Genomic DNA, 17683 nt, shown 5'->3' with positions numbered 1-17683 from the left:
CATTGGAGACAGCTTAAAAAATCTCCCGTTGCAAAGACCAATGAGATAATACCCGGGGGGGACTACGTTTTACTTGGAAAATCATCATAAACCACGTCGTTTTGGACTTGCTGTTAAGAGTGGCCTGATGAGAGGGATGTAAGTTACTGAGGCAGGAGAGTGAAGACTTTGCTTTTCAAACAGAATTAAGAATGATGTTTTGGTGAGTTCCCTGGTGGTCTAGTGGTTAGGATTCAGCAATTTCACCACCATGCGCGGGTTCAATCCCTGGTCGGGGAACTGAGATCCCATGCAGTGCGGCCAAAAAGAGAGAAAAGAATGATGTTTTGGAGAGGAATGCATTTGAAGATGAAGAGAAGGTTGGGGAAGAGCAGTTTGGTTGGGCAACTAGAAGACTTGCTGGAAACAGCTGCAGAATGAAGCTTAGAATAACTTCAGAGAGCTCTAAGCTCATTCCGTGTTTCAGATCCCGCCTCCCCTCCACCTTTTCTCACAGTGCACTCCCCAAGAATCTTAGAATGTGTTTTTATTTCCAGCACAGTCTGTTCACAAAGAAAGGGCAAGGATACCAGAGAGACGTACATACAGTGAAGGCAGTGATGGTACGTCAAGAGACGAAACTCCATAGGAAAATGTCAACGTGGTCTCAGGGCATTTTGACACATTCCCTGCAAATGCATCATCTAATAAGCCCGTCTCTTACCTTGCAAGTGGGACGGATCCTTTAAGTAGCAACAAGACTGTCACCCTTTGTGTGACAGCCTCATTACAGTCCTTTGTGTGACAGCCTCATTAAAAAACTTGCAGAGACAAAGGACCAAAGGACGGAAAGGAATGAACAGGAGCATAAGTATCCCGTTGGTAACCACTACATGGTAGACTTGTGTTTGTTTTTGGATACCCACCAGTATTAGTTTTAGGTAAGAACAATCTAGCTTTTTGAGACGACTCAAAAGAGGAAATTACCTCTTAGAATGAAAATGTTCATTTCAGGATCAAGCCACTGAGATATAACAGGAAGCAAATTAGACTTAGACTCCAAACCTGAATTTGAATTCAACCTCCAGCATTCTCCAGCTAAATGACCTTGACCATTCCAAATCCCACTTTCCTCATCGACAAAACAGAGGTGATAACAATAAGGTTCTCTACGGTAATATTAAAGACTAATTGAGATAACGCTTTTGAAAGCACCCAATACTGTCAGCACCAGTCACTACTCAGAGTATATTTTAGGTATCTCTGAATCCTTTTCTTATTTATCCTTTACCAAAGCAATGACTTGTCTGTATGTTCATTACATAGGAAAGAGAGAGTTCATAAAAAGTATTCCAGATGTGAAAAATGAAAGCCCCCTGTTAGGATGGGAAGGGTGGGCATGAACATTACACTTCTAGGATATTCATTCATTCAAAAAATATTTCTTGATGACCTATTATGTGTAAGACACTGAGTTAGCAATAGAGACACAGCAGTGACTGGGCAGACAACATCCCTGACCTCCTGCAGCTCATGTTCTACAGGTAGAGATCTTCATTACACTGTCGTACAAATGAATATAAATCTAACTGTATTAGGTGTGGTAAGGGAAGCAAGAGTTCTCTCAAGAAGTGATAACTCATTAGTGCTCCAATCTTAACATATTTGGAGACTCCTTTCAGTAAAAACATTTTGAGCTTGTACCCCTTATACATGTATATTTAATTCTTTGTGAAGCATATGTAGGCTTCATATTATGTATACATATTGCTCTACCAATATATTGTGTCCATAATAAAACATGCACAAACATGGACCTTTTAAAACAATAATGCAAAAATAAACTATAAAATGAGATTCTGTAATTTTCTTCCATACACCAAATGGACTGTCTTGCACACCCCTGTAGCATACAGTTAGTGCCATTTACTAGGTAAAGGTATTGGGGATGAGCGTTTGAAGTCTTCTAGGCATAGGGCATGTGCAAAGGCCCTGTGGAAAGAAGAAATATCACTTAGGAGGGACTGAAAGAAGGTCAAAGTGGGTAGAGCGTAGAGGGCACAGGAGGGAGTGACTGCAAGCAAGCGAGGTGGGTCAGGCCAGAGAGCACCACACAGGGCCTTCTGGGCCACCATTAGTATTTGGATATTTATCCCAAGAGCAATGGAAGCTACTGAAAGGTCTTAAGTGAGATGTGACGTGGTCAGATTTAGGCCGTGAAAACATCCTTTTGGGTGGGGAAAGAGTAGAAATGGGGATACCAGGGAAACCCTGGAAAGAGACCATGATGGCTTGAGCTACTATGATGGCGGCAGTAGTTTGGAGAGAAGTTTAGAAAATAAATTGACTGGCTTTGCCCGTGGGTTGTGTGTGGGCTTCAGGAAGAGAGAGGAGTTAGGGACGACACTAAGTGTTTCACTTAGGATGGTGGTTGCAATTAATGAAACAAGGATGAGGCCATGGATTTTAAGTCATGAGTTCACCTTTGTGCAGGGCAAGTGTGAGGCGCCTTTGAGCTATCTCCATGAAGATGTCAATTGTGCTGGTGGTTCCACAGGTTTGGAACTCACAGTCTGACTGTGATATATATTGGGGAATAGCAACCACAGCCATGAGCATGGCTGAGACCGCCTGGGAAGAGTGCAGAATGAGAGGGAAGAGGGCCTAGGAACAAGTACCGAGGACGCCAACATTTCATGAGACAAGGAGGGGTGGCCAGAGAGGAAGGAGAAAAACCTGGAGAATGTGATATCAAAATAATAGCAATAACAAGAGAAAAACTTTTGAAGAAGAAGGGAATCACTGAGAAGTCAAGTAAGGTAAGACTGAAAAAACCCATAGGAATGAGACAGTGAAGGTTACCAGTGACCTCGGGGACTAACAGTCACCTTCAGTGGGCTGACGGGGCCTCTGGGAAAGTGTTGTAGAGTGGCTGGAAAGTGAGGAATGAGAACAGCATTGAGTATAGGCAGTTCTTTTGAGATGCATGACTGCAAAGGGGTGGAGAGGGCTAGGGCTGGGGCTGAGCAGGGGAAAAGAGGTCAAAGGAATATTGAGCACAGTTGAAAGCTGTTGGGAAGGAGCCAGTTGAAAGAGAAGGATGAATGTTCAAGAGAGAGGGAGAGAGAGATTTAAAAAAAAAACAGCTAGTGTAAGGCTCCCACATGGGTGGATGTTGTGCAAGGCTCGGATGGAAGGACTGGTCCTGGAGGGAGGGAGAGTGGGAGACACCTCCTGCAGTGTCACAGGACAGGGACGGGCACAACATCTGTCTGGAGAAGAAGGGCATGTCGCTGTGTCTGTTAACAGGACGCTAAGGGGCTTCCGTTCTCTTGGTTTCCTTTTTCTCTATGAAGGAAGTCAGAGGAGAGAGAGAAATTCCAAAATGTGGGCTTGAGGGAGGAGTTAGGGAAACAGTAGGATTTCTGGGGAGGACTGAGTTTAAGGTTGGAGGTCATGAATTTATCATGGAACCATCCACCCTGTCTAAGTGATTCTCTTGCGGCACAGGGCTATTTGTTGCAGCATCATGGTTTAGCGGGGCTCATCCACCACTGGAGTTTCACCACGTGGCATCAGGGAAAGGACGGGGAGGCAAGGGAGAGTATTGTTGACATGATGGCCCATTTTCTCATTTGATCCAGCATCTAGTATGGTGCTTTGCACCTCTCGAAGTTTTTAATACGTGCTTGCCAAACAGACACACATGTGGGTTGGAAGCTTCAGGGCTTGAAGCTTCAGGGCTTGAAATGAGCTGAGGAAAAATATTTGACCTTTATAGTAAACTGGAGCCAAATATTCTGATATTATTGACCTTCCATGATCTAATCGTATTTTGTGACAACATTGTGTAGACTGCTCGAATGTTGGCCCTTGTCATGCAGAAGGGAAATCCAGTAGATTTGGATCCCATTTAAGAGAAGGAACAGCTACATCTAGGGATGATACTCACCAGCTTTGAGTCAGCCACAGTGACAGCTGGGAAGAGAATATTAGAAGAAGCCCCCTAGTGGCTGTCCCTTCCTTGAAATCTCCTTGATGCCGTCCCTTGAAATCTCCATGAAAGTCCCATTGTAAAGAATTAAAAAAAAAAAAAAAAGTATATATATAACTGAATCATGTTGCTTTACAGCAGAAATTAACACAGCATTGTAAATCAACTCTATTTCAATTAAAAAAAAAAAAAAAGAAAGTCACATGGAAGAACCAATCTGTTGCCCAAACATTGCTGTGACTGTAGACATCCAATGACACTCAGGGATTGTTTTTTTGGAAAAAGAAAGAGACCCGAGAGGTAATAATGGAGGTACTTTTCCTTGATGCAGCTTTCTTGGATTCTTCCTTCTCCCTACACATCACTCCACCCCTAAGCATTGTCAACTCTACTGCCTGGGAGAAGTCTTCAGCATTGGAGGCCCTTCACAGCCTGGCCTCACCATTCCTTTGCAAATCCACCCCTCAGCCCCAACCTTTCTCTTCAGCTGGTTTGCCAGACTCACCACACCCTGAGCATGCTCCCCTCTGTACCCAGGCTGCTGCCTTTCTCTCCATTTGAGATACCTCTGCCTCTCCTCTCCATAGTTATCCTTGAATGTTGGGCTGAAGCTGCTTCTCCAGGAAGCCTTCTGTGATCTCACTGACTTTGAGGAACTCCTCTTTAGGTCTTCTGTAGCACAGAGTCCAGACCTTTGGCCTTTTAATTCTACCTTCTTTACTTATTTCCCTTTTGTAAAGTATGCATCAGGAGGAGCAAATAACTTTCATCTTGCATATCAATTCTTATTAATTGGTAGTGGCTTCCTGGATCCCTGAGCTGAACAGGCTGTGTCTGATCACAGCAGGGAAAAACACTTAGATCGATTAGTCATGTCTGCCATGGGCAGAGGGTAGAAGAGTTGTAGCATCAGAGCTTCATATTTCCATTTATGGAATATCTCACCTCCACCATTGGATGGTAAACTTCCCAAGGGCAGAGAATTATTCCGTGGTACGTAGGGTGGTTGACTACATAGTTAGCAGGCAACAAGTGTGTGCTGATTTCTGTTTGGGCAGAAATCTGAAGGTTGGTTAATTGGAGGGTTTTGGCTTAAAACCAAAATATAAGGAGAATCTAGTTAAACAATCACTGTCCTGTTTTGAAGCCTCGTTTTACAACTTGGCGGTTTTTTTACCACTGGGTTAGAAATTGATGTGCTTTCCAAATATCTACACATGAGTGGAAGGAAGTCTTCAATTAGTGGTTTTCTGCACATTTTTTCTGAGCTGCATCGCCTTTGATGGGTGCTATTCACATACTTGACGGGTTCTGCAGAATTCATCTCCTTTCTCTCCCACTCAGAAAAGCGTATCAGAACACAAATGTGTGAAAGAGGTATTGTTATAAGAAAAACCCTGAATGTGCTCTAATCAATTCTTTAAATGAGTCAAAAACTATCAAATTTCAGTACTTCAGCCATCATATGTAGTATACTGGCATAATAACAAGGTTGGAAATTGTTGCTTTTGTCAATGGTTTCATCAACTATCCAAGCATCATAGAATCAAGAAATCCTGTAACTATTCTGAAACAAGATCCTGAATTCAATGTCAAGAGGGTATATAACCACATTTTCCAACCTTTAATACCAAATTGCCTGTCTTACATTAAAAACATGGCTCCCATAAATCAGAAACTGAGAAAAAAATCTAAAGTATCCAAATGGACACTGTTGCTTAAGACCACCGAGACCAATACCAAGTAAGCATGTGTGTTCCCATCTTATCCAAATTGATGATGATACAGGGCTGAGATCCCCCTCCTACACATGGACTCAGTTTAAAGAAAGACTTTTTAAGTCTCTAGTGAACCAATACAGTGGAGGGGGCAATGGAATTTTAAAAGTTAAAGGCTGGTTGAGGGACTTGGCTCAGAGATAAAACCCATTGTCAACTATGATAACCCATAGCCGTGCTACGATAGCTGGAGATGGGAGGATAAGGATGGATAGATGGGGAGGGAAGGCTGGGTTTGAGCCCCAGTTTACTGACCAGGGGAGTTTTCTGTGCCCTTTTAAAATAACCTAGCTTTGAAACAACGCTTCTGACGAGTGTTGATGAGGTTATAACATAGTCTTGACCTTGTCGTGGCTCAGGTCACAAGTGAAACACATTTTCTGCAAAAGGAATGTCAAACCCAGGTTCAGAACTGAGAGCAGGAACAAAGCTGATGCCCAAACGCCCAGGCAGGTCATTACAACAACAAGCAGGTGGGGAGGGGCATAGGGTCATCAATCTAATGATGCGAGATGTGACAGTACATCAAATGCAATGATCTGGACGTTTCCATTTTTACCAGTTTATGGTTGGTATCCAGAGACATAGTCCGCAGGGAACCATGTTGCGAAATGTCATTTAGCAGCACTGGCTTCGTGGTGGACTCGTGGTCCAAGCCTAGAGCTGTCATACATTAGCTGTGGGATCCTGGACAAGTTTCAATGTCTCTGAGTCTCAACTTCCTCCTCTGTAGAGAAAGGAATTAAGTTATGTTTATTTATTAACACTAGGGTATAGAAAAGAGAAAACAGTAGGCTCTCATCTCTAGGGTTGTGTGAGGGTCAAATGCAGTAAAGTCTGTTGCGCTTTGCAGAGCTTCTGGTGCAGAGGAAGTGGTAGAGAGATGGTGGCCATATTGCCCTTTCAGGCTTTGTGATGTAACTGATGGAGTCAATGCAGCACCACTTACAAGATTCTCTGGGTGGGATCTTGCCATTGTGTGGTTTCCAGCCCTGTGGAATTATTGTTTTTGAAATCTGCGTTTGAATTCTGTGTCCTCCAGAAGAATGGGGATAATGGCAACACTCATTGCCCCTCCTTTCCTCTTAGGGCTTTAAGCTTTGTTGGTACCCGCTGTTCTCTGAACACACTGCAGACTTTCATGCTGCTGCCTTGATCCAGAAAGCCCTTCCCCCACTTCTGCACCTGTCAAACTGCTGCCCGGGCTTCGGGGCGGGGCTGGGGGACAGCAACCAAAAGTCAGAGTCTCTGAATCGTTACGAAATTCTCCTCCCATTATACACCCCACCCCACCCTGTCCCTTCCCCGGGCAAAGTTTGATGTGCTTCTACGCACTCTGTCTCGTGTTTCGCTGGTCTCCATCATAGTGATTATTATTATACTAATCCCCCCACCACCCACCCTCCTTCAGCAGCCATCTACACATTGATTCCATCAATCATCACTGAACTGTTTGTGGGGAGCCGAGAGGACGTGACAGAGGGAGGTCGTGCCTGTGAGCAGCTCACCACACAAGAGGACGTTTCTCCATCTACCCTGCCTGGCGTTCTAGGACCTCCCCCAAACCAGGGCGTTCCCACGTGAGCCTCAGGAACCACCTGTGTCACAGTCACCCTAGGGAGCTTCTTAGACACACAGATTCTTTAGGATCCACCTAAGACCTCTGAGTCAAGGCAGGGGAGGCACTTTGGAATCTGATTTTTACCTTCCCCCAGGTGAAATTTCTACACATCAAAGTGTGGAACCAGTGCTTCAACTCTGTTCCTCTGACTAAAGGGCATGCAGGGGCAGAGTGAGGGGTGGCCCAAGCAACAGTCTAAGGGGCACAAAGCATGGGTGAACAGTAAAGGATGACTACAAATATGAGGAGGTGGGAAAGGGCCGGAAGCAAGACAGACGGGGTAAACAGAGGACTCTGGAGAGAGCCAGCCTGGGTTTGAACCTTGCCTCTACTACTCACTAGCTGGCTGTGCATCCTGACCTGTAAAATGAGATTGATCACAGCAGCACTTCCTGATAGGGTTATTATGAGGATTCAGTGAGCTCATATTGGAAAAGTACAGGGCACAGGTGGGCAGAACCACAAGATGGAAGAGGCTGGGAGGACTGAGTTTGGAGAACAGCCAGCAGACCCTTTCAGACTGAGAGAAATCAGCTTTTATTGTGTTCAGCCACTGAGGTTGGGGGTTGTTTGTTACATAGCAGGTGGTCTTCCCTGACTAATACAAGGTCATGAACAAGTGTCCTGCTAGCCAAGAAGGTTCAATCAGTTGTAGGTGCGTGCAAGGATGCTCCACAGAGGGAATGGGCAGAGAGGATCAAGGCTTTGGGTTGTTAAGAGCTTCTATAGCTGCATCTCAAATTCTCTTCAGAGGAGTTATCTATACAGTTGGAATGAAAATTTGGACAGATGGTTGTTCACCCAGACTCTAGGAGTTGGTCCTTCCCTGGAAGCAAAATGACTGTTTCTCTCAGTTAACTTGTAGCTTGATTTATTGTATGTTGTCCAACATAGGAAGAAAGAGTCCTGCTTCTCCACTAGGGCACGCATGTGTGTGTGTGTGTGTGTGTGTGAGTGTGTGTGTGTGTGTGTTGGGGAGCAGAGGGAATGTGGTACTAGCCAGTGTCCTGCGAAATATCCCAAGTCACAAAATAAATAAGTGAAACTTTTCTGTACTGATGGTAATTTAAAACACTTTAATACTAAAACAATCATACGAAGTCAAATACAAAAAGTCACATGAACTTGAAGATAGAACTGGAGATTTCAAGAAAGAATCCCAATTACTCCAGAAGACTTCCCATTCTCTGGAGTATGTGTTACCTTCGTCTGCCTCTGGTGCTGCTTTGGAAGGAAAGTTTGAGAAACACTGACCCAGAGACCAGTGGATCCTAACTGCAGGTCCACAGACAGATTCTGGGCTGGCCATGTGTAGGAATCACTTGGGACACTCACTCAACATTCAGATTCTTATGCCTACCCCAGAAAGCCTAATTCAGCAGGTGGGCAAGAGGCGTGTGTTTGTGTGTGTGTGTGTGTGTGTATATCTCTATCTAAATTTTATTGAGGTACTGTTGTCATATAGTGAAATGCACACATCCCAAGTCACTAGTTTGATCAATTTTGACAAATATCTATCCTCTAGGCTGTAACCCACACTTCTACCATGCCTCTTACCACTCAGTTCTCCCCAGTAGCAATCAGAACCACTGTTCTGATTTCGATCACCATTCATTAGTTTCACCTGTCCTAGAACTTCATCTACATCAGTGTTTCTCAATCATGGCACTATTGACATTGGGGTGAGATAATTCTTTGTTGTGGGGAGCTGTCCTGTGCATTGTAGGATGATGGCTAGCAGCATCTGGCCTCTACCTGATAGCAGCCTCCACCCCCAGCTGTGACAACCAAGAATGTCTCCAGACATTGCAAATGTCCCCTGAGTTGAGAACCACTGGTATAAATGGAATCACACAGGATAGATGCTTATGTACTATGCCTTCTTTTGTTTACCATGTTTTTGCAATTTTTCCCTGTTGTTGAGTATATTCACAATTCCTTTCTTTACTGTTAAGGAGTATACCACTGTAAGAATATGCCACAATGTACCTACCCATTCTCCTGTTGATGAACACTTGGGCTGCTTTCTGTTTTTGGCTAGTATGACTAAATCAGTACTGACTAAATCAGTATTCGTGTATAAGTCTTTTTGTCAACATATATTTTCATCTTCTTTGGAAAAATACCTAAGAGTGGAATTGTTGGGTCATAGGGTAGATATATGTTTAACTTTTAAGAAACTACCAGTTGTTATTTACAATGGCTAAGACATGGAAGCAACCTAAATGTCCATCAACAGATGAATGGATAAAGAAGATGTGGTGCATATATACAATGGAATACTACTCAGCCATAAAAAAGAATGAAATCATGCCATTTGCAGCAACATGGATGGACCTAGAGATTATCATACTAAGTGAAGTTAAGTCAGAAAGAGAAAGACAAATACCATATGATATCCCTTATATGTGGAATCTAAAATATGATACAAATGAACTTTTTTACAAAACAGAAACAGACTCACAGACATAGAAAACAAACTTATGGTTACCAAAGGGGAAAGGGGGCTCAGGGAGAGATAAATTGGGAGTTGGGAATTAGCAGATACAAACTACTATATATAAAATAGATAAACAACACGGTTCTACTGTATAGCACAGGGAACTATATTCAATATCCTATAATAAACCATAATGGGAAAAATATGAAAAAGAATATATATATTCTTTTGTGCTAAAAAATATGAAAAAGAATATAGATACTGGCCCCAACGCATAAATCAAAAACTTTACATAGACTCCAGGGTCAAATAAGTATTTCCAACATTCGCCAAGGGCTTGCCATGCCAGCTTCTGTGCTAAAAGCTTACACCCAGTTGTCTTTTCTACTCCTCAATCCAACCTCAGGAGATAGGTGCTATTATTAACACCCCCTTTTATAGATGAAGACATCAGGGGCACAGAGAGGTTAATTAATCAGACCCAAGATCACACAGCGAGTAGCTGGCGGAGCCTGGACTCCACCCAAGCTGTCTTGTTTTAGAGCATGAAGTCTGACCACAAGGCTGTATTGCAAACGCTTGTACACATGTTAGAGTGCATAATTACCAGTGTCAGAGCCCAGAGTGACAGAGGCTGGCAGGTCCCTGTCCTCTGACCCAGCTCCCCTCTGAGGGGGACTTTGCCGTGCTGAGCTTCAGACCCCAGCCACAATGGCCCGTGTTTGGCCTCATCTGAAAACTCTATGTTCAACTCTCTCTTACTCTGCCATCTCTTTTTTTAAAGTTCAAGTAAAAAGGGCAAAGCCATCCGTTTCCATTTCCAGTTGGGACTGTTTCCCTCACCCGTAACTTCCTGGACGCTGTGATGCTTTAAGATGGATGCCCCAGAGTGAAAACCCGAATTAATAAACAGTCTTTAGGTGAAAAAATTAATCATGTCACAAAAGGGGTCACCTGACATCTCTAGTAAGGTTAAACGTTTGTTTACAGATCATTAACTACATAATTAATTTCCTTTTTATCAACATAAGCCCCATAAAAAAGGACAGCATCTGTCTTGTTCACTTCGATGTTCCTAACACTTAGCGTAGGACCTGGCCTGTCGTAGGGCATCAATAAATACTTGTTCATTAAATGAAGGTTTGTCCCTCCCCACCCATACCATCTGTCTTAGCCTGGATGACAGGAAAGCTGAGCCTGCCAGAGGCCTCTGGGCTTTTCTTCATCAGCAAGTGCCATCCAGGGATGCAGGAGGGAGGAGAGGAGGGGGGGGCACGCACAGGGAGCGTTACTGAGCCGGCCACCAGCTGGTGTCAAGGGCGACTGCTGGATCTCGAGGTGTCATCTTCTGAAATGTCACTGAACTGTTTGGGAGGAGTAGTGAGGAAGAAGGGAGGAGCCCACAGTGGTCGAATTCCCCCCACAGAGTTTTAACTCTTGACACATCCGGGTTGCCCTTGGGTGGACCCAGAGTGTCCCTGGGTGTCTCACACCTCAGCAGCCACAGAGAAGCCCAGGGCAGGTGCAAGAGGAGTGTGGCACGGGTGAGACATAAGACACTTTGGGGCTGTGTCTATGTGAAGCCGGTCGGTGTCCACGCAGAGCTGGCCACGTGGGGAGGAGCAAGTGGCTCATGGCCCCGGAGACAGGCGAGGAGGCAGAAGCCAAGGATACAAATCAGAAGGGGCTGATGCTCCAATGAGGGTGTCTCTCCCATCTCTGTACCTGCAGTGCCAAGCACAGCTGGGCATTCCCTAATCGTTGAACACTTGCCTCCACTGGAAACCTTCCCCGATTCATCCTGCATCTCTATTTCCAGACCTTCTTTTCTGGGTTCAAGGGGCATTTAGAAAGAGAATCCCACTTTGAAATCTTGCCCCTCCTACATCGGCGGTGTAAGGCTTGAACTCAGGTCCTCCCATGGGGTTTGCGCTGCTGAGCCCCTCCTTCCTCCCAGGCATTCATCCGCTCCACCTATAATCCCTTCCCAGGCTCCCTCCCTCAAGTCCCAAACCTCTTTTCTGCTTCTTGGGCATTGAAGTTTAAGCTATTTAAGTGGAAACATAGATGCATTTGAAAGATGTGGTGGAACCAGGGTTTTGAAACGCAGCAAATAAGATTGTACAAGGGAACGAGATAGGTAATCAGCTGCTGCTTTCACTACTTGGAGAGGCTCATGTAGTGGTCAGCAGACTCTGCTTCTCGCCTGGTCAAGGGCTATAAATCATTCTCCACTAAAGGCAGCCATTGCCGTACAGGATCTTACCAAGGCAGGACAAAGATAAACAGTAAAAGAGGATGCCTTTGGCTGGATGCAGAGGGGCTCAGGGAGATGTTTGAGCCTAGGTAGAGTTTCTCTACACCAAGGTCACGATCTCCTGTGATGCTCGATAAAATATGCATTGCATCAGTTCAGGATGCTTTTGGCAGCAATTCACAAAGACCCCAATCCAAACGGGCTTCAACAATAAGAACATTATTCACGTAACCAGAAGTACAAAGGTAGGACAGCTTGCAGGCTCAGTTGAGTCGGTGGCTTAATGACACTGTCGTCAAAGACATAGCTTCCTTCTGTCTCTCTACTCTGTGGTCCACCTTGTCGGCTCTGTTCTAAGACTGGTTCACCTTGCTGTCACGAGGCAGGGCCACACACCTCCTATTCAGCAGGGGAGAGGATCTCTTCTAGTGCCGTGGAAAGCAAGTCCTTTCATTCTGTCTGGGGTGGCTTCCCCAGGGCAGAAACAGTTCCCAAGATGATGCCAAGAACGAATAGAATCAGACCAAAGAGAACCCCCCTCCCCACCCTTGCCCCGGAGCTGGGGTGGGACCCAGAAAGCCTGGTGACCTGGAGGGAAGGTAGAAGGAGCAGGGAGTGGATATTGATGGACACCCAAGAAAAGCCTAGCCCGTGGCAGCCTCCTGAGGTTCTCAGGGGCACACAAAGTGAGACCCACTGTGTAGGGAGGAATTCGAACTCAGGCTCTGCAGAGACTTGAGGTGACACAGACTGGACCTCACTCAAAACTGAGCCCAGTGATTATTTCCCTATTAAAAATGCAAAGTCAGCCAAATTTGATCAAACTGGGAATTAATCAACATAGCCCTTTTCTAAAATGATTGAACTGAGATGAAACCAAGTGTAAATGTAAAAGTGTTCCCTAGACCAGCCCAAGAGCCTCAGTTCTGGCCGCAACAAGTGACAGAACAGGGTGACTCTGAGAAAAGGATGTGGTCCAGTGGCCTGTGGGAAGCTGCCGCAAAGGAGGGAGTCTTAGCAGCCTGAACCCCGCGATGCTGCAGTTGCCACTTAGAATCCAGCATCCAAAACAAACAAGGACTTATTATTTTGAAAAACAGCTGCAAGGCAGTGGAAATGACACAAATTGGAAGTGAAAAATATCTGGAGGCTTGATTATATACTGTTCATCAGTTGTATGACCTTGAACTTCCTCCATTCTCCGCTTCTTTATTGTGAAATAGCATAATTAGCATAACTCAGATGAAATATTAGAGGCAAGCACCACTTTGTGGAGGACAAGAAGACATGGGGACATCGGTCATTGCTCTGTGTGTCTCCTCCCGGGGCCCAGCCTTCCTCCCCAGCCCTCCCTCTGCCTTCCAGACACCCTCTCCTTCAAGGTCTAGCTCACGCCCTGGCTCCTCCCTGACCTCCAGGACTCCGCTGCCTGCCCCCTGCAGGTGTCGTCTGCTCTCTCCCACCTGTTATTTACACAGGCTGTCTGCTGCCTGCTTCTGTACTGCAGTCCCAAACTGTCAAATATACTCTTATTTACTCTCCTGTTTGTGATTGTCTCCCCAACTCACCTGTACCGGCAAATAAAGAACAGCGTCTCCCACCTCTGTAGCTCGGCTTGTGGGAGTGAAACAAGCCTTGAAATCACCTGTCTCTTGAGTGATAACTCAGAGGTGAAATGACCTGCCAAAAGTCACTCAAGCTCAGACGGTTGGGTCAGTACCAGAAGCCAGGCCCCTGGATGCCCAGTGACACTCTCAATGTGGTGGAGGTGCAAAGGGGGCCTGACTTTGCAAATCATACAGCTCCTCCCAGGGTGCCTAGTCGAAATGTGTAATAATGACAAGCGTCTCTGAAGGGTGGGTGCTGCCTGGCAAAGGCTTGAAGGCAGAAGAAAGGTTGGGAGCCACTGGGGCAGTGGGCTTTGGGGCCAGGCTGGTCTAGGCTTGATCTTGTCACTGCCCTCACTCTCTGGTCCAGGGCAACCTTGGCCCATTGAAGTCGGAAGTGCTTTTCGAGCTCGTGCGTGCCAGATGCACTCAGCAGAGATCAGGATAGAGGTGTCCTAGCTTGGGCTGCATTATAGCCTACTGGGCAGTGTTTCCAAGAGAGGAATGAAGTGTTTTATCCTCTCTAAGGCCCTTAGGGAGTTCTGAAGGATACGTGAGGCAATGCAGGGGCTGCAGCCCTCAGGGTACCCGCAGGAAGTGGGTGTTCAGGAGAGGCTGGCTCCTGCTTCTCGCCCCTTTCGCACCTTCTCATGGACTCTCCATCCATTGTCCAGTCAATGAGGATAGTTAGGAATGCTCTCGTCATCAAGTTCCAGCGTCCTTCAGGAACGGTAGGGGACAGAGTCTCAACCAGGGCAGAATGCCCAGGAGTTGTCCTGGGGTAGTGAAATGTACAGAGTGCAAACACACTAAACTTGAACTTTGAAACAGTGTAACCACCGCCCCCCTCCAGGACTGCACACACTTCCCAGCCTCTCAGTCACTCCTGCCACTGGGTAGAGCAGCCTTGAACGCCTGGCCAGCCCCTCCAACAGCCGCAGAGAGCGGAGGGGCAGGCGGACAGCGTGGAGGGCAGGCAGCTCCTTGGGGGCTCTGCTGTGGGTTGTTACCTGCCTCAAACTGAGGGCTGTTTTGTGGGCTGCCCACCCAGTGTGCCAGCAACTCAAGCTCTAGATCTGGTCATCCACTCCCAATTTCCTGGGGACTGGGCAGGTCCCCAGTATTGCTGCCTGTTTAATAACTTTGAATCCCTCAAGTAGGAGAAATCTCAGTCCCCAGTGGAGGCAAAGATAGAAGATTCCACTCCTGTATGAGGCAGCCTTGCTTACTTAAGACTTGACAAGCAGGTGGGTCTTTGTGTAAAGAAAAGATGTGCTTTCCTCCAGTCGGACTCAGCCCTACCCCAGGGCACATAGCTGGGCAAGGGGTGCACAAATTGGATTTCAGCCCCCACTTGCTCCTCATCCAGACATCTTTGTGCAGTGCACAAAACACGCAACTGAACACGGCAGCCCTAGCCACAAGTATGTATTGTGTGCTCCCTGTGAGCAGACACTGCAGGAGCAAGACAAGACATAATCCCTGTGCTTATGGAGCTCGCATACTAGTGGGAGAGACTGACCACAAACAGGCCAGGCTATGGTGAAAAGAGTCCAGGGTGAGAGAGATGCTGTAAAGCAAAGCGCTGGATGTGGTGATAAGGAGGGACAGGCTTGGAGGAGGGACTTAATTTAGAGCTGGTGGAGGTGGGGGTGAGTGGTTTGCGGGGAGGAGTTGGGGCCCAGAAGCCAGACCCAGAAAGAGTTCAGCCTGTTTGAGAAGCAGGTTGCTCAGTGGCTGGAAAGGGGTTTGGGGGCAATGCCAGAAAGATGAGCACGGCCAGGCTGGCCGAGCACTTACAGGTCACTGCAAGGAGTTTGGATGTCTTGCAAATGTCTGTGGGACCACAGACATTTCTGAGCCATTGGGTGGAGAAGGGGAAGGGGAAGAGGAATAAGAGAGAAAGACTAGGAGGAGAGAAAACAGAGAGGCAGGGAGCACAGATGAGAGCAGTGGAGGGAAGACCACCGTGATAGGCCTGGGGAACACCTGCAGGCACAGCTGTAGGGTACACAGGGGATGGATGCACAGGGGATGGACGAACAGGGCTGACATCTCAGCGGGCCCTGGCGTGATTCATGATGTTGGGGATTCTGCTGCGCTTGGAGATGACATTTTGCCTTCCCAAGTCATGGTCCTCAGAGCAGAAAGGAACCACAGCCCTCCCTCTGCCTCCCCTGAAAGCTCAGGTCATCTACTGTCATTTCTGTGGGTGGGAACAGGCAGGAGATCCTTTCGTGGACTAATCAGAGTGATTTGTGTGTGCAGTTCAACGTCAAAAAGTCCACAGAGCCCGTTCAGCCCCGAGCCCTCCTCAAGTTCCCAGACATCTACGGCCCCAGGCCGGCTGTGACGGCCCCCGAGGTCATCAACTACGCTGACTACACGCTGAGGACCACAGAGGAGCCCGCTGCACCTGCCAGCCCCCAGGCCCCGAATGACAGCCGCCTCAAGAGGCAGGTCACAGAAGAGCTGTTGGTCCTTCCTCAGAATGGTAGGGCTCTCTGCCCCCCACTCTTCCGTGGGCAGTACTGAGCGAGGGGTGAAAACATCTCTGTCGGTGGTGGGCATGGCCAGCCCCAGTGTCCGTGGCATTGGACACTGGGCAAGCAGTGGGCACAGCACCTTGGAATGACAGCCCTTTAGCCCTTTATTCCCTGCATGTTCCCACATTGCGTCTCCCCAAGGCCTCCAACTTTCCACTGGGACATGGAGAGTCCCTTTCAAGACGTGGGCACCACTATAGAGAGGGGATAAAGAGCTGCCGTCAAACTACGGGCTTCAGAGTCATGGGTTTAATCTCTCCCCTTTTATATACCCATTGTGTGACCCTGGTCACGTTGCTAATCTTTTGGGGGCCTCAATTTCCTCGTATATAAAATGGGATCATACTATCCCCTGCCCAGTAGGGTTGTTGTAAAGTGTAAACATAATAATGCATAGAAAGTGTTTAACTCAGAGCCTGGCCCAAGGATGTAATCAAAACATCATCATTATTATTGTCTCTATTCTCCTTCTCATCAGCATCAACATCAAGAATGTAACACCTTTCTGTGTACAGCGCTATGCTGGACACTGGGGCAGATATGGAAGCAGAGACAGTGCCTAACCCAAGGGAGCATGCAGGCTTTTATAAGGAGACAAAAAATCCAGCCAGGAGAACGGATTGTTGCATGGTTTGGGGTTTTGTTTTGTGTGGTTGGAGAGGGAGATGGTGGAAACAGAAGCAGCGTAACTGGCTCCTAAGGTATCTTCTGGCCTGGGTCCAGCACCCACGCTGGCCAGTGAACAGGTGCCCCCCCCCACCAACCCAGCCCAGAACCACAGTGATTATGCTGGCGTTTCTTCAAGAACAAATACGGGTAGTGCTGGTGGCAGGAACGAATCCTGGTTGGCTTTTAGCCTCCAGGTTTGCCAGCTCACATTTTAAATTAAAATAAACCCATTGAGGCCTTGAGAGCTTAAGCTTGGAGGGCGGGGAACAATTTGCATGAGGACCCTTGGGAGTGGTGATCAGAATCAGAAGCAGAATCACAGGAGGGCTCCTCTTTCTTGGGAGCCCCAGATTTCTCAAGGCTGGGATGAAGCCAGGCTTGGACACTCTCCACCAAGGACAGCTGCAGAGCACTTCAGAGTCTGAAACTTTGACGAATTCAGAACGCATCCATTTGTTTTCTCTTTCTGGTTCCCCATTCCTTTCCCCGCCACAGAAGGCAACAACCACGTTTTGATTCCACTGAAATCTAAGAGCTGATTGGTTCAGCAAATACTGACCAGAGGCCAGGGTGTGCAGAGGGAGAGGACGCCAGATTAGACACTGTCTCCGTGATGCGCGCCAACTCAGTCCACTCCCACCATCAATGATCCGCATCAGCCCCTTTTAGAGCTCAGGGTCCCGATTCTTTTTTTTTTTTTTAATTTTTATTGAAGTATAGTTGATTTACAACATTGTGTTATTTCCTGCTGTACAGCACAGTGAATCAGTTATACATACACGGGGTCCGGAT

The 17683-nt window shown here is 46.8% G+C and overlaps 1 protein-coding gene across 2 annotated transcripts in view; it reads left to right on the top strand.

Moving 5' to 3' along the window:
* SYT13 (synaptotagmin 13) overlaps window positions 1–17683 on the top strand; it is a 41624-nt gene that overhangs the window by 11060 nt on the left and 12881 nt on the right. The window contains exon 2 of one of the 2 annotated variants that reach the window (XM_061201623.1): window positions 15945–16170. The exons of the other annotated variant lie outside the window; for it this stretch is intronic. Within the exon in view, the coding sequence (XP_061057606.1) occupies window positions 15945–16170 (226 nt within the window). The remainder of the gene's footprint in view (window positions 1–15944; window positions 16171–17683) is intronic. 2 annotated transcript variants of the gene reach the window in all.

Source organism: Eubalaena glacialis, chromosome 10 (genome assembly GCF_028564815.1).
Source record: "Eubalaena glacialis isolate mEubGla1 chromosome 10, mEubGla1.1.hap2.+ XY, whole genome shotgun sequence".
Classification (NCBI taxonomy): domain Eukaryota; kingdom Metazoa; phylum Chordata; class Mammalia; order Artiodactyla; family Balaenidae; genus Eubalaena; species Eubalaena glacialis.
The sequence above is the reverse complement of the archived record's forward strand: the minus strand, read 5'-3'. Positions and strand labels throughout refer to the sequence as shown.